The 22598-nt window shown below is 42.6% G+C and overlaps 1 protein-coding gene across 1 annotated transcript in view; it reads left to right on the top strand.

The window, feature by feature from the left end:
- LOC126109508 (protein lifeguard 3-like) overlaps positions 1–19751 on the top strand; it is a 135586-nt gene extending 115835 nt beyond the window's left edge. Inside the window, exon 7 of the mRNA XM_049914530.1 lies at positions 19599–19751. Coding sequence (XP_049770487.1) covers positions 19599–19751 — 153 coding nt within the window. The remainder of the gene's footprint in view (positions 1–19598) is intronic.
- Positions 19752–22598: the final 2847 nt, after the last annotated feature.

The raw sequence follows: 22598 nt of genomic DNA, 5'->3' as shown, positions 1-22598 counted from the left end.
ATTTACATTCCTTGGATTTCGTCAGAAAATACAAGGTATATAAAAAATAATATACACACACGCACATATACACATCAAAAAATGTTTTGCATCACCCCAGTTCCCCGAACTCCTCAAGATAGACATTGACTGTGGATATTGTATCACAGACACAGTCCCTTTGACTGTTCAGAGATCTCACTAAACCCGCCAAAAGATGTAAACAACCATGCATGAGCACCGCCTATTAGACGGAGGGGGTCCGACGGCCGATCAGTTCCAGTCATTCCACCAGGAAGAAGGTACACGCCTCGTGTTGTCTGTAGTTCAGTCATGCCCAGACGGTCAGTACCGTGGTTCGTTGCGTCCATATTGTTACTTCGTGCCAGGAAGGGCTCTCAGAAAGGGAAGTGTCCAGGAGTCTCGGAGTGAACCAGAGCGATGTTGTTTGGACATGGAGGATATACAGAGAGACAGGAACTGTCGATGACGTGCCTCGCTCAGGCCGCCCAACGGCTACTACTGGGCAGAATGACCGCTACCTACGGATTATGGCTCGGAGAAACCCTGACAGCAACGCCTCCATGTTGAAAAACGCTTTTCATGCAGCCACAGGACGTCGTGTTACGACTCAAACGGTGTGCAATAGGCTGCATGATACACAACTTCACTCCCAACGTCCATGGCAAGGTCCGTCTTAGCAACCACGACACCATGCAGCGTGGTACAGATGGGCCTAACAACATGCCGAATGGACCATTCAGGATTGGCATCACGTACTATTCACCAATGAGTGTCGCATATGCCTTCAACCAGCCAATCGTCGGAGACGTTTTTGGAGGCAACCCTGTCGGGCTGAACGCCTCAGACACACTGTCCAGCGAGTGCAGCAATGTGGAGGTTCCCTGCTGTTTTTGGGTGGCGTTATGTGGGGCCGAAACGTGCCGCTGGTGGTCATGGAAGGCGCAGTAAGAGCTGTACGATACGTGAATGCCATCCTCCAACCGATATTGCAACCATTTCGGCAGCATATTGGCGAGGCATTCGTCTTCATGGATGACAATTCGCGTCCCCATCGTGCACACCTTGTGAATGACATCCTTTAGGATAACGACATCGCTCGACTAGAGTGGCCAGAATGTTCTTCAGACATGAACCCTATGGAACATGCCTGGGATAGATTGAAAAGGGCTCTTCAAGAACGACGTGACCCACCAACCACCCTGAGTGATCTGCCCCGAATCGCTGTTGAGGAGTGGGACAATCTGGACCAACAGTGCTTTGATGAACTTGTGGATAGTATTCCACGACGAATATAGGGATGCATCAATGCAAAATGACGTGCTACTGGGTATTAGAGGTACCGGTGTGTACAGCAATCTGGACCACCACCTCTGAAGGTCTCGCTGTATGGTAGTACAACATGCAATTTGTGGTTTTCATGGGCAATAAAAAGGGTGGATATGATGTTTACGTTGATCTCTATTCCAGTTTTCTGTACAGATTACGGAACTCTCTGAAGCGAGGCGATGCAAAACTTTTTTTGATATATATGTATTCTTCAGGTGTAGTTGGAACATATTTATAAACAATGTCTGAAGATATGCGAAAGAGAATTGCCAGAGTATGTGCTTCCATAAGTGCCGATGTGATAAGGAATACCACTCAATTCATTATAAGAATATTGTAGCACTGCATTGATATCAATGATCATCACTTCGAACACCTTCTGTAAATGGACGTTCGTGCCACCTTTGTTACCTTCGTTGGCCTTCAAAGACCTTACTGTTACACATCACTGGATTCGTCTCCATAGCCGCTATCAGAAAATAAGTACCAAACTATAGCATCCAATTTAAAAAAAACGAAGTTGACCATATCTCTGAAGCGACCCCACCTAGCAACAAAAAACCAACGGCATATTATGGTCTCCGTTGTCCCATGCAACCTTTGTCCCACAAACTTTTCAGCTGCTATCATATTATTATTATTATTATTATTATTTCTATTTTGCTCAGACCTTAGGTCTGGTTAAAAATGGAAAGTGATGCGGACCTTCATCAAGCGTGACTTCCTTTTAACTGTACGGTATATGTTACACTGTATTTAGGAACTTTCGGGTTATTGAACACGTATCAATAATTACGGATTTCTGTAGTTGTATATATACGTTTGGATGTAGCTGTATTGCGTTGATGTACTGGTGGATATTGTGTGGTATGACTCCTGTAGTTGATAGTATAATCGGTATAATGTAAACTTTATCCTGATGCCACATGTCCTTGACTTCCTCAGCCAGTTGGATGTATTTTTCAATTTTTTCTCCTGTTTTCTTCTGTATATTTGTTGTATTGGGTATGGATATTTCGATTGGTTGTGTTAATTTCTTCTTTTTATTGGTGAGTATGATGTCAGGTTTGTTATGTGGTGTTGTTTTATCTGTTATAATGGTTCTGTTCCAGTATAATTTGTATTCATCATTCTCCAGTACGTTTTGTGGTGCATACTTGTATGTGGGAACGTGTTGTTTTATTAGTTTATGTTTTATGGCAAGTTGTTGATGTATTATTTTTGCTACATTGTCATGTCTTCTGGGGTATTCTGTATTTGCTAGTATTGTACATCCACTTGTCATGTGATCTACTGTTTCTATTTGTTGTTTGCAAAGTCTGCATTTATCTGTTATGGTATTGGGATCTTTAATAATATGCTTGATGTAATATCTGGTGTTTATTGTTTGATCCTGTATTGCAATCATGAATCCTTCCATCTCACTGTATATATTGCCTTTTCTTAGCCATGTGTTGATTGATGTGTGGCTGTGTTAGATGATACGGGTGCTTGCCATGTAGTGTTTTCTTTTTCCAATTTACTTTCTTCGTATCTGTTGATGTTATGTGATCTAAAGGGTTGTAGAAGTGGTTATGAAATTGCAGTGGTGTAGCCGATGTATTTATATGGGTGATTGCTTTGTGTATTTTGCTACTTTCTGCTCGTTCTATAAAGAATTTTCTTAAATTGTCTGCCTGTCCATAATGTAGTTTTTTTATGTCGATGAATCCCCTTCCTCCTTCCTTTCTGCTTAATGTGAATCTTTCTGTTGCTGAATGTATGTGATGTATTCTATATTTGTGGCATTGTGAACGTGTAAGTGTATTGAGTGCTTCTAGGTCTGTGTCACTCCATTTCACTACTCCAAATGAGTAGGTCAATACTGGTACAGCATAAGTATTTATAGCTTTTGTCTTGTTTCTTGCTGTCAATTCTGTTTTCAGTATTTTTGTTAGTCTTTGTCTATATTTTTCTTTTAGTTCTTCTTTAATATTCGTATTATCTATTCCTATTTTTTGTCTTTATCCTACATATTTATAGGCATCTGTTTTTTCCATCGCTTCTATGGAGTCACTGTGGTTAATCAATATGTAATCTTCTTGTTTAGTGTGTTTTGCCTTGACTATGCTATTTTTCTTACATTTGTGTGTTCCAAAACCCATATTTATATCATTGCTGAATACTTCTGTTATCTTTAGTAATTGGTTGAGTTGTTGATTGGTTGATGGCAGTAGTTTTAGATCATCCATGTATAGCATATGTGTGATTTTGTGTGGGTATGTTCCAGTAATATTATATCCATAATTTGTATTATTTAGCATGTTGGATTGTGGGTTCAGAGCAAGACAGAATCAGAAAGGACTTAATGAGTCTCCTTGGTATATTCCACGCTTAATCTGTATTGGCTGTGATGTGATATTATCTGAATTTGTTTGGATATTAAGTGTGGTTTTCCAGTTTTTCATTACCATGTTTAGGAACTGTATCAATTTAGGCTTTACTTTGTATATTTCCAATATCTGTAGTAACCATGAGTGTGGTACACTATCAAAAGCTTTTTGGTAATCAATGTATGCGTAGTGTAGCGACCTTTGTTTAGTTTTAGCTTGATATGTCACCTCTGTATCTATTATCAGTTGCTCTTTACATCCTCGTGCTCCTTTGCAGCAGCCTTTTTGTTCTTCATTTATAGTTTTGTTCTGTGTTGTATGTGTCATTAATTTCTGTGTTAATGACTGAAGTTAATATTTTGTAGATTGTTGGTAGGCATGTTATGGGGCGATATTTAGCTGGGTTTGCTGTGTCTGCTTGATCTTTAGGTTTCAGATAGGTTATTCCATGTGTAAGTCTATCAGGGAATGTGTATGGATCTGCAATGTAACTGTTAAATAATTTAGTTAGATGTGAATGTGTTGAGGTGAACTTCTTTAGCCAGAAATTTGCTATTTTATCATTTCCAGGGGCTTTCCAATTGTGCGTAGAATTAATTGCTCGGGTGACTTCATGTTGCAAAATTATCACTTCAGGCATTTGTGGTATCATCTTGTATGTGTCTGTTTCTGCTTGTATCCACCGTGCATGCCTGTTATGTTGTACCGGGTTTGACCATATGTTGCTCCAGAAGTGTTCCATGTCTGTTATGTTTGGTGGATTGTCTATTTTAATGTGTGTGTTGTCTATTGTTTGGTAAAATCTCTTTTGGTTTGTGTTGAATGTTTGGTTTTGTTTCCTTCTATTTTCACTTTTTTTGTATCTTCTAAGTCAATGCTTGTATTTTCTGCTTCTTTTCATCTAATTGCTCTATTGTTTCTTGTTGTGAGATTTTACCTAACCTTTTTCGTTTTTTGTCTGATATTTAATTTCTTATAAATTGTGTTAGCTGTCTGATGTCTTTTCTCAGTTTTTCTATTCTGATCTGTAGCCTGTGTTGCCATGCTGGTTTTGTGGGTATCTTCTGTGTGTTGGTTGGTTCTGATCTCTGCCTAGTGTGTATATTTAGTGTAGTGAGTGCTCCTACATAAACCAGTAGTTGTAACTCTTCCATAGTTGTATTTTCATTTATTTTGTTGTGTATGATTGTGTTGATAGTTGTTATTGTTGTTTCGACTTGTGCGTTATTTGGTGGTCTATGCAAGAATGGTCTAATGTCTGTATTTGTGTCTTTGTATTCTACATATGTCAGCTGAAATTTTTCTTCTATATCTAACATGTGTGTCACTCCGTGTTCTATTTGTGCTTGTTCTGGTGGCTGTCTTAAGATTTCGTTTTCCTCTGATTGTTTAATTGACACGTTTTGTTCTTTGTTTGTTTTCTCTGGGATGTTTGAGTCCATTACTGTATTTTCTTCTACTTCTAATTGCACATTATTTTGTTCCAGTATTTGTTGTACTTGTTGTTTGATGTTTTCTAATTCAACTGGGGTATCCTGTTTTTTTTATTATTACACGGATCTGATCAGCTAGTCGTTGTTCTGTTAAAAATTTTAATTCCGGGTATCTGGTAATAAATGTTGTGTATACTTGTGATCTGTATCCAGTTGTGTTGGTTCCTAGGTTTGTTGCGTGGTAATAACAGAACATGAGGTGTCGATTAACTTCATCTGACCATCTCATCCTCTGTCTTTGTTTTCCTTCTGGGGTGGTTGCAGGAAGCATATCCTGCAAAACACCTCTATTTGGATTTAAATCATTTTCCAGTTGGCTAGCAGTGTCGTTACCATTGTGGGCGGGCATAGGGTTCAACCGTCGTCCCCGACCATGACGGCGCTTGTCCGAGGCTTCTTTAGTTCTGTCCTGAACCAAGTAATCACACTAAAAGGGGGGTTAGCCCTATTAGTGGTTTGTTCTTTTCGTCGCCTTTTACGACTGGCAGAACATACCGGAGGCCTATTCTTTTCCCGGGCCTCCACGGGGTTTATTATTATTATTATTATTATTATTATTATTCTAGGTGGCAATAGTCAGTGACTCACCCTGTATGTACAGTATCCTACAAATACAAGGGTATACAACACCCTAAACAATGTTACATTAGAAAATGTACACACAACTTTGATTAATTACATAAAAGATGTTTTTCATGAATCAGTTAGCAAAGATTTAAATAAAAACACATTTTAGCTGTAACACTTCGGTTCAAAATACTAATTCGGCTAATAACAAACATTTCACTGAAAATAATATTGACATTGACTATGGCATATAGTACCTACATAGTACATGAATATAATTATTTGATACTAGATTGCTGAACATATTCGTTTACACTGCAACAGCAGTTGCTCATTAGAAACTTGAATAAAGTTTCCTTAAATGTAGACAATTTTTTCACTTTTTTATATGCTCTGGAAGTTTGTTATACAACTTTGTACCTCGAACGTTAGGTTTTATGCAGTAGCCTTGTTTACTCTTTTTACGTGTATATCACTGCACATACTTGTATTAGATGAATGCAGATGTGAGCTGGTTTTGGAAGTTTCAGTGCATCTTTTTATGCTAGTACACTTTCTTGTATGTGGAGGCATGGTAAAGGCAGAATATTTGGCTGTGTGAAGGAGCTGCTCGGAGGGTGTTAGCCTGGAACTGTTGGTAATTACTCTTACAGCTCGTTTTTGTAGTTCAATATGGGTTTTAGATTTGCTGTATTGTGACACCAAAATGCGAGGCCATAGGTAATAGCAGGAAGAAAGTGAGAAAAGTAGATAGTTCCGATACACTGTTCACTAGACACATTACGAATTTCACGTAGTACAAAGCAAGCAGAACTTAACCTGTTAGCGAGATAGTGGATGTGAACTTATCAGTCTAAATTTTCATCTACGTGGACACCTAAAAATTTTGTGACACCTACTCTCTTAACTTCTTCATTTTGAATTCTGAGGTCTAGGTCATTTTGTGGCTTTGTTTTCCTGTAATGGTTATAATTAGTTTTTGAAATATTTAAAGTTAACTTGTTCATTTCAAACTAGATTTGTAAATATTCCAGAACTCTTGTTGCAGATGTTGGCAATGCTTGGTTGGCATCAGTTACAACATTTGTATCATCAGCAGACAGGGTTATATTAGTACCAATGTTTGGAATTTTTATATTATTTACCTACATTAGAAATAAGTGAGGTCCTGGAACACTTCTCTGTGGTACCCCAGTTGGTACAGTCCGAAAACAGATATGTAAGCAATGCTTTTGTTTTTAAACGCGTTAAATATTTGATTTAGAGCAAGTAAGCGAGAAGAAGTTTATAAAAGATCTGAAATTATGTTTAAAGTTTTCTGAAAGTCGCCAAGTGCTCTCATTATCAAATTCTGGGTGAGTACAGTACGGGAAATAAGCGCTGTGTTTTGAGCAAAAGTCAGTTTTCCAAGTATCTCAATATTTATCACGTCTTATCTCCTCCAAAAATGGTTCAAATGGCTCTGAGCGCTATGGGACTCAACATCTTAGGTCATAAGTCCCCTAGAACTTAGAACTACTTAGACCTAACTAACCTAAGGACATCACACACATCCACGCCCGAGGCAGGATTCGAACCTGCGACCGTAGCGGTCGTGCGGTACCAGACTGTATCTTCTCCACTACGTATCGTACAGTGATACAATTTTGCAGATAGAGGCTATGGCAGGGTCTATAGCCTATATGGATACCGTCTGCAATATATGATGCGAATAGAGGTAGTAGTACAGAAGTAAAAAATTAAAACTTCATGCCCGATGTTGAAGTTTTACTACAAGAACAACGAAAATGTAGTAAACGATAAAGTTTCTTCTGCATCATTTTGTGTGTATGTGTGTGGGAGGGGGGGGGGTGTTCATCAGCGAGGAAAAGGTTTGACATTATGTTTAAAGTTCATTGGAAGACAGTGGATGAATATAGTCTGGCTACTCACGCTCCGTTAGTCACCCTGTCTCAAGATATATACTCAGCTTTTAAATGTGACACTTGTCTTACTGCCTTAAACGTTTGACATGAGATGGTCCTCTTAATGAGTGGATTATGATAGCAGTTTAAATTTTTAAATTCGGTCAATAATTACACGAGATATTGAAAGTAAAATTTTTATTGCCCGTGGAAACCGTCAGATAAGGAACGTGAACCGTGACACACGAGTCGTGTTATAGTCCAGTAAACAAAACAAAATAAGGGAAAAATTCGTGTAATCGCAAATTTTTGTACAGTGGTAGTAGCAAGTGTCGTGAATAACGTATTAACGAACCTGTCCGAAGGGGTGTGAGCGTTGTGAATGGCGGCCGTGTAAAGGCCACTTCTTTATGTTTTTCTTGAAAAACTGAAAAACCGCTGTTTCCCATTACAAAAGTAAACCACATTAAATTTATTACAAATAAGGTGCTATCGATTTTTTTTTCTCTAGGACAAAAATTTCAGCGTTGCAGGGCATTGAAAAATCCTAGATACTTAAAAGTAATGTCTCAAGAATATGAAGTCGTTTTTTCATAGATGAAGCGGGTTAATAATAAATATTATATGTACATACCACAAATAAGTGAAGTAGAAACGTATTATGGGATAAGAAGTGTTCTGGGGTTGCAACAATGTGGAAAGGAGGCGGGGGAGGGGTGCAACTTTGAAGCACGAGGAAAGATAAATCGCTGGATTGTAGTCATGTACTCCCCTCCTTCATAGGTCTGCAGACGGAAGAGAGAGCACGTGACTCCCCACTATTTGCCTCATTACATCACAGGAAGCAACTAGAGGGTGCTTCATAAACCACTACTGACACTACGCAGCTTCCCTTCTGAATCACCGGCGACAAATTGTGCGTACCTGCTCGGGGGTGTTTATTCACCACAAAGTACCTTAACACTACATCGATTACAGGTATGACTCCTTAATAATACCAAAGCAAGGAGTGCATATAGACACAACCTACGTTAGTCTCTGCACACTGCTTTACACAGCTAGAAGGAAATCGATCCTTAGTCACCCTGTACGGCAGCTGTAGCATCGTCCAGGAAAGGAAACTTTCCCCCCACCACGAGTGCTGCTCGCTTTTCAGTTTACAGATAGACTATACTCCCCAGCATTTCGTATCCAGTTCTCTCACGCGAGTAGACAAAATTACTTCTCTGAGCTCGTGTTTATATAGTGGAGTTATTTTCAGAACGTTAAATGAGAAGTTATTTGTATTTGCATTTGTTAAGTGCGCTGTTAAGTAACAAAGCTGAGCAGCTGGATCTGTCAACTGGCTGCCTCACTGAGAGCCTGTCCCAAGCGTAACATGCTGTTAAGATACGCGGTGACAATTATTGAATTATTGAGCTATATGAAAAAATACGCATACTAGGTACAAACTACGGCGTGCACACGCCGTATTCAACATGAAAACGTCACTAAGATATTCGGATTTAGGTTATGACATATTCTATTTTCCCGCCATACTGGGCGATGATGTGCTGCAGATGAATAGCGAAATTCTGCATGACCCGCTGAAGTATCGGAACATCGATGCTGTCGATGACCTCCTGGATGGCTGTTTTAAGCTCGCCAGTGGTCTTGGGGTTATTGCTGTACACCTCGTCTTTCATATAGCCCCACAAAATGCAGTCGCAGGTGCTCAGACCCGGAGGATATGGCGGCCAGTCGAGGCCCATGCCAGTGGCCTCTGGGTGCCCCAGAGCCGGAATGCGGTCCCCAGAGTGCTCCTCCAGAACAAAGCTCTCCTGCTTCGTTAGGGTCGAGCTCCGTCTTGCATGAACCACATCTTGTCGAAATCAGGGCCACTTTGGATAAAGGGGATGAAATCGTCTTCCAAAACCTTCACATACCGTTCGGTAGTCACCATGCCATCGAGGAACATCGCACCGATTATTCCGTGACTGGACATTGCACACCACACAGTCACCTGTTGAGGGCGAAGAGACTTCTCGATCGCGAAATGCGGATTCTCGGTCCCCCAAATGCGCTAGTTTTGCTTATTGATGAACCCATCCAAACGAAAGTAGGCTCCGTCGCTAAACCAAACCATGCATGCATACTACTTTCCTTCGTGCGCCGCAGCCAACCGTACAGTTAGAACGTCCTAACGCAAACCTTTCACAAGTTATGACGATTTTATTTCATATAGTTCAATAATTGTCACCCCGTATAGTCGAAGATGTCGACCTCATTGTGTCCCTTGTCAGTGGCTTAAATACTTCTCACTGCTTGAGAGTATCAAATGCATCACCCCAGCCTCAATTCTCCCAACATCTGACTACAGACTTAAATTGTCTGCCTCTATAGGAGAATTAGGTCACTTATGTATTATGGATCTTCAGACATTTCAACACAAGTCAAACAGTAAATTATACCAGATTACTGTTGTATATTTGTACATGATCAGTCCCACTCCGTCAGAGGGATTGACACCCACCTTGCAACGTGTAAGTGTCTCCACTAGTGCAGCCCACTCTACAAGTACCAGCAATTCCTGAATGGAAGTGATTTATGCTGTCAACCAGTAGCTCAATTAATGATGAGAGAAGTGAAGTAACTTCTTGGTCGTTCATTAATTCGCCACCAAGTAACATCAGTACAATTACACAGCTTTACAATACGTGTCAACGATAGACAGCAAGAAGGTGCCACATTTAGCAATCCGATCCCTTTCCCATAAACTGACAACATCACACTCTCAAATTAAGCACATCGGATTGGCTTGGATTGTTTGGGGGAAGAGACCAGACAGCAAGGTCATCGGTCTTATTGGGTTAGGGAAGGACGGGGAAGGAAGTCGGTCGTGCCCTTTCAAAGGAACCATCCCGGCATTTGCCTGGAGCGATTTAGGGAAATCAGGATGCCCGGACGCGGGATTGAACCGTCGTCCTCCCGAATGTGAGTCCAGTGTGCTAACCACTGCGCCACCTCGTTCGGTAAGCACATCGCAGCTATTGTTTATAGAAACGTATTTTACACAAAAACTCAGTTAACAACCACATTGAAGTACATATTTCATCAACTGAAAATATCAGCACTATATAGAGACGAGACGAGTGAAGCTATTTTGTCTATTCATCTCAGAGAACCATCTGTAAACTGAATAGCGAGGAGCGCTCGTGGTAGAGAAACTTGCCTTTCCCAGAAGAACGCTACAACAGTCGTACAAGATGATTAAGAGACCATTTCTCTCCCGCATAGTAGAATAATGTGCAGAGATTTACGTAGAATACGTCCACGTGCTTTTATTGCGTTAGTAGTGTCAGTAACTCATATCCGTATTCCATGTACTGCGATCACAGTTTGTGGAAAATACACTCCTGGAAATTGAAATAAGAACACCGTGAATTCATTTTCCCAGGAAGGGGAAACTTTATTGACACATTCCTGGGGTCAGATACATCACATGATCACACTGACAGAACCACAGGCACATAGACACAGGCAACAGAGCATGCACAATGTCGCCACTAGTACAGTGTATATCCACCTTTCGCAGCAATGCAGGCTGCTATTCTCCCATGGAGACGATCGTAGAGATGCTGGACGTAGTCCTGTGGAACGGCTTGCCATGCCATTTCCACCTGGCGCCTCAGTTGGACCAGCGTTCGTGCTGGACGTGCAGACCGCGTGAGACGACGCTTCATCCAGTCCCAAACATGCTCAATGGCGGACAGATCCGGAGATCTTGCTGGCCAGGGTAGTTGACTTACACCTTCTAGAGCACGTTGGGTGGCACGGGATACATGCGGACGTGCATTGTCCTGTTGGAACAGCAAGTTCCCTTGCCGGTCTAGGAATGGTAGAACGATGGGTTCGATGACGGTTTGGATGTACCGTGCACTATTCAGTGTCCCCTCGACGATCACCAGTGGTGTACGGCCAGTGTAGGAGATCGCTCCCCACACCATGATGCCAGGTGTTGGCCCTGTGTGCCTCGGTCGTATGCAGTCCTGATTGTGGCGCTCACCTGCACGGCGCCAAACACGCATACGACCATCATTGGCACCAAGGCAGAAGCGACTCTCATCGCTGAAGACGACACGTCTCCATTCGTCCCTCCATTCACGCCTGTCGCGACACCACTGGAGGCGGGCTGCACGATGTTGGGGCGTGAGCGGAAGACGGCCTAACGGTGTGCGGGACCGTAGCCCAGCTTCATGGAGACGGTTGCGAATGGTCCTCGCCGATACCCCAGGAGCAACAGTGTCCCTAATTTGCTGGGAAGTGGCAGTGTGGTCCCCTACGGCACTGCGTAGGATCCTACGGTCTTGGCGTGCATCCGTGCGTCGCTGCGGTCCGGTCCCAGGTCGACGGGCACGTGCACCTTCCGCCGACCACTGGCGACAACATCGATGTACTGTGGAGACCTCACGCCCCACGTGTTGAGCAATTCGGCGGTACGTCCACCCGGCCTCCCGCATGCCCACTATACGCCCTCGCTCAAAGTCCGTCAACTGCACATACGGTTCACGTCCACGCTGTCGCGGCATGCTACCAGTGTTAAAGACTGCGATGGAGCTCCGTATGCCACGGCAAACTGGCTGACACTGACGGCGGCGGTGCACAAATGCTGCGCAGCTAGGCCATTCGACGGCCAACACCGCGGTTCCTGGTGTGTCCGCTGTGCCGTGCGTGTGATCATTGCTTGTACAGCCCTCTCGCAGTGTCCGGAGCAAGTATGGTGGGTCTGACACACCGGTGTCAATGTGTTCTTTTTTCCATTTCCAGGAGTGTAGACACCCCTCGGTCATGTCTGCATGCTGCGTCTCCAGTGATTCAAAAGGCGAGCTCTACAAGGACCGGTATAGCTTTTTAAAATACTTTCTTGTTATAACCAGAAATAACAATAAACATATCACACTTGCACAGTTTATTAATACAACACCGATACACATAATTCTGTCACCAAGTAATAGGCGAACGCTTTCTGAAAATTGTATAAATTGATGGTGGTTATACCAATGTCTAGGAAGTGCAAGTGGAATGTGGAATTCCGGCGGAAATCACAAGTCAGTTGACATACTAAGCCTGGGAGACGTTGAAGTCCAAGATCCAGAATGGCAGCCAGATTCTAAGGCCAGAGCACAGTCAAGTTAACATGGAGCAACAGGTACACCAGTCCAAGAGACGAAGCAACCACCGCCGGGTGGCACTTCCTACTTGTGGGGTCGAACACAGCACGGTGAGAAGTGCCTTGTAGACGTCGCTGGCGGCGTTAGATAAGACTCCAGCACGAACATAATCCGGCGACCTACCCTCCCCCATGTGTCTACCCTCGACCTCCCCCTCCTCCTTCTACTAGCCCTCCAGCCCCTAACACTTTGGAACACAATTTAACACAAATACAGTTATGTCGCACTTAGAAGTGTTGTATACACTGGAGAGCCAAAGAAACTGGTACACCTGTTATTTCGTATAGTACCCCAGCGAGCACGCAGAAGTGCCGCAACACGACGTGGCATGGATGCAACTACCGTCTCAAGTAGTGCTGGAGGGAACTGATACCATTAATCCTGTAGTTGTTGTTGTTGTGGTCTTCAGTCCTGAGACTGGTTTGATGCAGCTCTCCATGCTACTCTATCCTGTGCAAGTTTCTTCATCTCCCAGTACCTACTGCAACCTACATCCTTCAGAATCTGCTTAGTGTATTCATCTCTTGGTCTCCCCCTACGATTTTTACCCTCCACACTGCCCTCCAATACTAAATTGGTGATCCCTTGATGCCTCAGAGCATGTCCTACCAACCGATCCCTTCTTCTAGTCAAGTTGTGCCTCAAACTGCTCTTCTCCCCAATCCTATTCAATACTTCCTCATTAGTTATGTGATCTACCCATCTAATCTTCAGCATTCTTCCATAGCACCACATTTCGAAAGCTTCTATTCTCTTCTTGTCCAAACTATTTACCGTCGATGTTTCACTTCCATACATGGCTACACTGCATACAAATACTTTCTGAAATGACTTCCTGACACTTAAATCTATACTCGATGTTAACAAATTTCTCTTCTTCAGAAACGCTTTCCTTGCCATTGCCAGTCTACATTTTATATCCTCTCTACTTCGACCATCATCAGTTATTTTGCTCCCCAAATAGCAAAACTCCTTTACTACTTTAAGTGTCTCATTTCCTAATCTAATTCCCTCAGCATGACCCGACTTAATTCGACTACATTCCATTATCCTCGTTTTGCTTATGTTGATGTTCATCTTATATCCTCCCTTCAAGATACCATCCATTCCGTTCAACTGCTCTTCCAAGTCCTTTGCTGTCTCTGACAGAATTACAATGTCATCGGCGAACCTCAACGTTTTTATTTCTTCTCCATGGATTTTAATACCTACTCCGAATATTTCTTTTGTTTCCTTTATTGCTTGCTCAATATACAGATTGAATAACATCGGGGAGAGGCTACAACCCTGTCTTACTCCCTTCCCAACCACGGCTTCCCTTTCATGTCCCTCGACTCTTATAATTGCCATCTGGTTTCTGTATAAATAGCCTTTCGCTCCCTGTATTTTACCCCTGCCACCTTTACAATTTGAAAGAGACTATTCCAGTCAACATTGTCAAAAGTTTCTCTAAGTCTACAAATGCTAGAAACGTAGGTTTGCCTTCCCTTAATCTTTCTTCTAAGGTAAGTCGTAAGGTCAGTATTGCCTCACGTGTTCCAGTATTTCTACGGAATCCAAACTGATCTTCCCCGAGTTCGGCTTCTACTAGTTTTTCCATTCGTCTGTAAAGAATTCGTGTTAGTATTTTGCAGCTGTGGCTTATTAAACTGATTGTTCGGTAATTTTCACATCTGTCAACACCTGCTTTCTTTGGTATTGGAATTATTATATTCTTCTTGAAGTCTGAGGGTATTTCACCTGTCTCATACATCTTGCTCACCAGATGGTAGAGTTTTGTCAGGACTGGTTCTCCCAACGCCGTCAGTAGTTCCAATCCTGTAGGGTTGTCCATAAATCCGTAAGAGTACGAGGGGGAGGAGATCTCTTCTAAAAAGCACGTTGCACGACATCCTGGATACGCTCAATAATGTTCATGTATGGGGAGTTTGGTGGCCAGCGTTCCTGGAGCCACTCTGTGGCAATTCTGGACGTTTGGGGTGTCACCTTGTCCTCCTGGAATTGCACAAGGCCGTCGGAACGCACAGTGGCCACGAATGGATGCGGGTGATCAGGCAGGATGCTTGCGTACGTGTCACCTGGCACAGGTGAGACGTATCAGGGGTCCCACATTATTCCAGCTGCACACGCCCCACACCATTTCAGAGCCTCCACCAGCTTGAACAGTGCCCTACTGACATGCAGGGTTCATGGATTCATGAGGTTGTCTCTACACCCACACACGTCCATCCGCTCGATACAATTCGAAACGAGACCACGCAACATGTTTCCAGTCATCATCAACAGTCCAATGTCGGTGGTGGCGAACACACGTGAGGCCTAAAGCTTTGTGTCTTGCTGTCATCAAGGCCATATCGAAGATGTTTCGCTGAATGGTTCACACGCTGACACTTGTTGATGGCCCAGCATTGAAATCTGCAGCAATTTGCGGAAGGGTTGCTCTTCTGTCACGCTGAACGATTATCTTCAGTCTTCGTTGCTCCCGTTCTTACAGTATCTTTCTCCGGCGGCAGTGATATCGGAGATTTGATGTTGTACCGGATTCCTGATATACACGGTACACTCATGAAATGGTCGTAGCGAAAATGCCCACTTCATCGCTACTTCGGAGACGATATGCCCCATCGTATGTGCGCCGAGTATAGCACGACGTTGAAAATCACTTAAATCTTGATAACCTGCCATCGTAGCAGCAGTAACCGATCTAACAACGGCGCCAGACACTTGTTGTCTTTTATAGGCGTTGCCGACCGCAATGCCGTCGTATGCTGCCTGTATTTAAATACGCATGCCTATATTAGTTTCTTTGGCGCTTCAGTGTACAGTTAGTATTCGTTCTTAATCCACTTCATTTAAAAATAAACGGTAATTTTGTACCAATAAAACATTATTTTTAACAACCTGCGATTTTTCATCCCCTGCAACGTGAAAAGTATGAGTCATAGAAAATACGAATAGAAACTTTTTTTTTCTTCCCTGGGGATACACAGCCTCTAAATATTATGCGTTGTTGGCTGTATTGTGCCGTATTAAAATCGTGCTATTAGTTAACTTCGGCCGTGAGTCATTATCAAGCACATTTGCTATGTCATGTATTACATTTCACGAGCATTACATTCTTTTATCTTACATACATAAAACCAGAAGCCGTACTTCATGGTAACATACCCTGAGTGCTGCACCCATACTTAGAGCATGTTAAGATGGAGTACGACTTCTGGTTTTATCATCATCATCATCATCATCATCATTTAAGACTGATTATGCCTTTCAGCGTTCAGTCTGGAGCATAGCCCCCCTTATACAGTTCCTCCATGATCCCCTATTCAGTGCTAACTTTGGTGCCTCTTCTGATGTTAAACCTATTACTTCAAAATCATTCTTAACCGAATCCAGGTACCTTCTCCTCGGTCTGCCCCGACTCCTCCTTCCCTCTACTGCTGAATCCATGAGTCTCTTGGGTAACCTTGCTTCTCCCATGCGTGTAACACGACCCCACCATCTAAGCCTGTTCGCCCTGACTGCTACATCTATAGAGTTCATTCCCAGTTTTTCTTTGATTTCCTCATTGTGGACACCCTCCTGCCATTGTTCCCATCTACTAGTACCTGCAATCATCCTAGCTACTTTCATATCCGTAACCTCAACCTTGTTGATAAGGTAACCTGAATCCACCCAGCTTTCGCTCCCATACAACAAAGTTGGTCGAAAGATTGAACGGTGCACAGATAACTTAGTCTTGGTACTGACTTCCTTCTTGCAGAAGAGAGTATATCGTAGCTGAGCGCTCACTGCATTAGCTTTGCTACACCTCGGTTCCAGTTCTTTCACTATGTTGCCATCCTGTGAGAATAAGCATCCTAAGTACTTGAAACCGTCCACCTGTTCTAACTTTGTTCCTCCTATTTGGCACTCAATCCGTTTATATTTCTTTCCCACTGACATTACTTTCGTTTTGGAGATGCTAATCTTCATACCATAGTCCTTAAATTTCTGATCTAGCTCTGAAATATTACTTTGCAAACTTTCAATCGAATCTGCCATCACAACTAAGTCATCCGCATATGCAAGACTGCTTATTTTGTGTTCACATATCTTAATCTCACCCAGCCAGTCTATTGTTTTCAACATATGATCCATAAATAATATGAACAACAGTGGAGACAGGTTGCAGCCTTGTCTTACCCCTGAAACTACTCTGAACCATGAACTCAATTTACCGTCAACTCCAACTGCTGCCTGACTATCCATGTAAATACCTTTAATTGCTTGCAAAAGTTTGCCTCCTATTCCATAATCTTGTAGAACAGACAATAACTTCCTCCTAGGAACCCGGTCATATGCCTTTTCTAGATCTATAAAGCATAAATACAATTCCCTGTTCCACTCATAACACTTCTCCATTATTTGCCGTAAGCTAAAGATCTGGTCCTGACAACCTCTAAGAGGCCGAAACCCACACTGATTTTCATCCAATTGGTCCTCAACTAATACTCGCACTTTCCTTTCAACAATACCTGAGAAGATTTTACCCACAACGCTGATTAAAGAGATACCTCTGTAGTTGTTACAATCTTTTCTGTTTCCATGTTTAAATATTGGTGTGATTACTGCTTTTGTCCAGTCTGATGGAACCTGTCCCGACTCCCAGGCCATTTCAATTATCCTGTGTAGCCATTTAAGACCTGACATTCCACTGTATTTGATGAGTTCCGACTTAATTTCATCCACCCCAGCCGCTTTATTGCACTGCAATCTGTTGACCATTTTTTCCACTTCCTCAAATATGATCCTATTTCCATCATCATTCCTATCCCATTCTACCTCGAAATCTGAAACATTACTGATCGCATTTTCACTTACATTGAGCAACTCTTCAAAATATTCCCTCCATCTGCCCAAGGCATCCACAGGATTCACTAGCAGTTTTCCTGACCTGTCCAAAATATTTGTCATTTCCTTCTTACCTCCCTTTCGAAGACTGCTAATTACACTCCAGAATGGTTTTCCAGCAGCTTGACCCATAGTCTCCAACCTGTTTCCAAAGTCTTCCCACGATTTCTTCTTGGATGCTGCAATTATCTGTTTGGCTTTGTTTCTTTCTTCACCATAACTTTCTCTCTCTACCTGGGTTTTGGTATGAAGCCATTTTTGATACGCCTTCTTTTTCCTTTTACAGGCTGCCTTGACTGTATCATTCCACCAAGCTGTTTGCTTCATCCTACTTTTACACACTACTGTTCCAAGACATTCTTTAGCCACTTCTAGTACTGTGTCCCTGTACCTTGTCCACTCCTTTTCCAGTGACTGTAATTGACTACATTCAACTAACTGGTACCTTTCTGAGATCGCTGTTATGTACTTGTGCCTGATTTCCTTATCCTGAAGTTTCTCCACTCTTATCCTCCTACATATGGACCTGACCTCCTGCACTTTCGGCCTCACAATCCCAATTTCACTGCAGATTAAATAATGATCAGTGTCATCAAAGAATCCCCTGAATACACGTGTGTCCCTCACAGCCTTCCTGAATTCCTGATCTGTTATTATATAGTCAATGACAGATCTGGTTCCCCTGCCTTCCCAAGTATACCGGTGAATGTTCTTATGTTTAAAAAAGGAGTTTGTGATTACTAAGCCCATACTGGCACAGAAATCCAAGAGTTGTTTCCCGTTCCTATTGGCCTCCATATCCTCTCCAAATTTACCCATAACCTTTCCATACCCTTCTGTTCGATTTCCAATCCTGGCGTTCAAATCACCCATGAGCAGAACACTGTCCTTGTCCTTTATTCTAACAACTACATCACTGAGTGCCTAATAAAAACTATCCATCTTATCTTGATCTGTCCCTTCACAATGCGAATATACTGACACAATCCTAATTTTCTTGCTAGACACTGTCAAATCTATCCACATCAGTCGTTCGTTTACATACCTTATTGCAACTACGCTGGGTTCCATTTCTTTCCTGATGTAAAGCCCTACACCCCATTGTGCTATTCCTGCCTTGACTCCTGACAGATAGACCTGGTTATATATATATATATATATATATATATATATATATATATGAGACATAAGAAAGTGATGTGCATAATATGTAATACATTATATTGCAAATGTGCTTGATGATGACTCATGACCGAAATTAGCTAATAGCACGTTTTTAATAAAGCGCACTACAGTGTACAACAGACTATGTATTCTTTTCTTAGGAACTGTTTTGTAGAATATTTAATATAGCTTAATCTTACTCTAGAGAACATTTTCACTAGAAGCAGTGGTGTTTTAGTTATTCAAGAAAAATATAAAAAATGTCCTTTAAAGCCCCTCTCCCCTTCCCCAACGCTCTATGAGCACACCGCACTGATCAGTACTTTTAGTATGTTGTTGATGAGACTTCCACCAACCACTGCACAAAAATTTGCAGCTACACGAATATTTTGTCACATTCGACCTTTTCTGGTCTTCGTTGACTGGCGTATATAAGTCACTTGGTGATATATAGATTAACCCAACGTATTATTCAACGTTTGACACACATATCAAGCAGCACTAGGGTTAAAGAGCTCTTTTGTTTAAGTTCTATTTGTATGTTCTCGTATTATGTCATCAATTTATGTTTGTTTTTACCGTACGTCAGTTGTTTACCTTTTAGTTTAGTAATTGGTAATTAGATCCCGAAGAGCAAATAAAATGAAGCTTGCCGTGTGCCCACAGTACCTGATGTTCGACACGCAGCTGATCATGGGCGGTCGCTACATGGAGCTGTCCCCGGACGAGTACGTGTACGCGACGCTGATGCTGTACGTCGACATCGCCAACATCTTCTGGGCGATGCTGACGCTTTTCGGCTACTGCTGCGGCGAATGATCGTCCCCGCTTTTGTGTCCGATTTATTTGTTACGTGTCAATTAGTACAACGTGTGTAATCTGGCTACATATGGGGCCGCCGGCCACCGAGGAACACAATAAATGAAAAGGCTAGTGTCATTTCGTCTAGACCTCATAGACAACTGAGGCCTGCTTCCGGGTGTGTGTGCGTATTTGCGCTCTCTCTCTCTCCCTCTCCCTCTCTTTCTCGGTGTATGTGTGTGTGTGTGTGTGTGTGTGTGTGTGTGTGTGGGAAGGGGGGGGGGGTGTTTACGTGTGAGAGTATGTGTGTATACGATACACGAGGGCTATTCGGAAAGTAAGTTCCGATCGGTCGCGAAATGGAAACCACTGTGAAAATCAAAACTGTTTTATTCACAACAGTTGGCAACACCTTCGAGCTATTTCTCTACATAGTCGCCGCTCCGACTTAGACATCTGTCGTAGCGTTGCGCCAACTTTCCAATATTCTTTTCATAGAAGGCAGCCGCCTATGCTTTCTGCCACTTCCCTACGCTGGTCTGCAATTCGTTGTCTGTGCCAAAATGTTGTCTCCATGGCCAGCGCTTCACGTGAGCGGAGATTAAACTCACAGGGAGCCAATTAAGAACTGTATTGTAGATTATCAAACACTTAAACGCTCCAGGTGCATCTTCGTCGCCCCTGCAGTATGCGGCCGAAAAATTGTCATGAAAATGGAACCGCATGACAGTTATGTTACGTGAGCTGCCTGGCATCAGGCGAAATCTTTCACCAGGCCTCTTACTAGGCGGGAGACACTACTTTCTAGGCATCTTCACATACTTACTGTGCGCTCAGAATAGATAAGAACGACGTGCCACGTTCGACAGGCATACTAAAAACACTACCTAACACAACTGTGCAAAACTTCATCGGATTTTCACTGGGGTTTCCACTTCGCGACCGATCGGAAGTTACTTTCCGAATAGCCCTCCTGTGTACGTATAAAGTGTTTCCGCATGTCTCCCATTTATATCAGGCGCACTCCAAAACTAAGGTCTGTTTGGCCATAAAAAAAATAAGCTCACGAGAAAAGGTATTTATTGACGGCAGTATTTTACTATGTATCTGCTTTACTTTCCACATAAGCGCTGTTCACATCTACACACTGCCTGTAACGCTCCACCAGCTTGTTTGACCCCTCTGCATAGAAGTCTGTCGCCTGGAAATTGAACCAGTTGGTGAAGCCAGTCTTGAGTTCAACGTTGCCTGAAATCGTTTCTCCCAGCCACTTCTTCAAATGTAAGAAGAGGAATTGTCACTTCTATCAAGGTCGGGACTATAAGGAGGGTGTTGTTGTTGTTGTGGTCTTCAGTCCTGAGACTGGTTTGATGCAGCTCTCCATGCTACTCTATCCTGTGCAAGCTTCTTCATCTCCCAGTACCTACTGCAACCTACATCCTTCTGAATCTGCTTAGTGTATTCATCTCTTGGTCTCCCCCTATGACTTTTACCCTCCACGCTGCCCTCCAATACTAAATTGGTGATCCCTTGATGTCTCAGAGCATGTCCTACCAACCGATCCCTTCTTCTGGTCAAGTTGTGCCACAAGCTCCTCTTCTCCCCAATCCTATTCAATACTTCCTCATTAGTTACGTGATCTACCCATCTAATCTTCAGCATTCTTCTGTAGCACCACATTTCAAAAGCTTCTATTCTCTTCTTGTCCAAACTATTTACCGTCCATGTTTCACTTCCATACATGGCTACACTCCATACAAATACTTTCAGAAATGACTTCCTGACACTTAAATCTATACTCGATGTTAACAAATTTCTCTTCTTCAGAAACGCTTTCCTTGCCATTGCCAATCTATATTTTATATCCTCTCTACTTCGTCCATCATCAGTTATTTTGCTCCCCAAATAGCAAAACTCCTTTACTACTTTAAGTGTCTCATTTCCTAACCTAATACCCTCAGCATCACCCGACTTAATTCGACTACATTCCATTATCCTCGTTTTGCTTTTGTTGATGTTCATCTTATATCCTCCCTTCAAGACACCATCCATTCCGTTCAACTGCTCTTCCAAGTCCTTTGCTGTCTCTGACAGAATTACAATGTCATCGGCGAACCTCAAAGTTTTTATTTCTTCTCCGTGGATTTTAATACCTACTCCAAATTTTTCTTTTGTTTCCTTTACTGCTTGCTCAATATAGAGATTGAATAACATCGGGGAGAGGCTACAACCCTGTCTTACTCCCTTCCCAACCACTGCTTCCCTTTCATGTCCTTCAACTCTTATAACTGCCATCTGGTTTCTGTACAAATTGTAAATAGCCTTTCGCTCCCTGTATTTTACCCCTGCCACCTTTAGAATAAGGAGGGTGCTCAAAACGAAACTCTTGAATCGTCTCCACGGTTTTGGAAGCGGTGTGAGGGTGAAGGAAATAGGAAATATATGCCAGACGACAGTTTCCCACGGCGTCGAGTTTTGATCGCGCTTCTCAGCTTGGTTGGCATTTCACAATACACACCAACGGTAATTCTTGACCTACGGTCCATGAAATCAATCAAAAAGACGCCCTTTTCGTCGTAAAACGGTAGCCACAGTTTTTCGATTCGAGAACGGAGACTGCTTAAACTTGTTTGGTGTGGGTGAACTTGAATGGTGCCACTGCATTGACTGTTTTTCGGATTCTACATCGGAGTACGACATCCAAGTCTCGTCGGCCGTAACAATGTGAAGAAACAAATCATCTCCACCTTGTCTGTGGCACTCCGTAAACTGTCGTGCACTACGCATTCTTTGCTCTTTATGTTGATCACTGAACATTTTTGCAACTCGCCCCACACACAGTTTGTGATAGCCAAGCTGTTCCGT

Source organism: Schistocerca cancellata, chromosome 12 (genome assembly GCF_023864275.1).
Source record: "Schistocerca cancellata isolate TAMUIC-IGC-003103 chromosome 12, iqSchCanc2.1, whole genome shotgun sequence".
NCBI classification, from domain to species: Eukaryota; Metazoa; Arthropoda; class Insecta; order Orthoptera; family Acrididae; genus Schistocerca; species Schistocerca cancellata.
The sequence above is the reverse complement of the archived record's forward strand: the minus strand, read 5'-3'. Positions and strand labels throughout refer to the sequence as shown.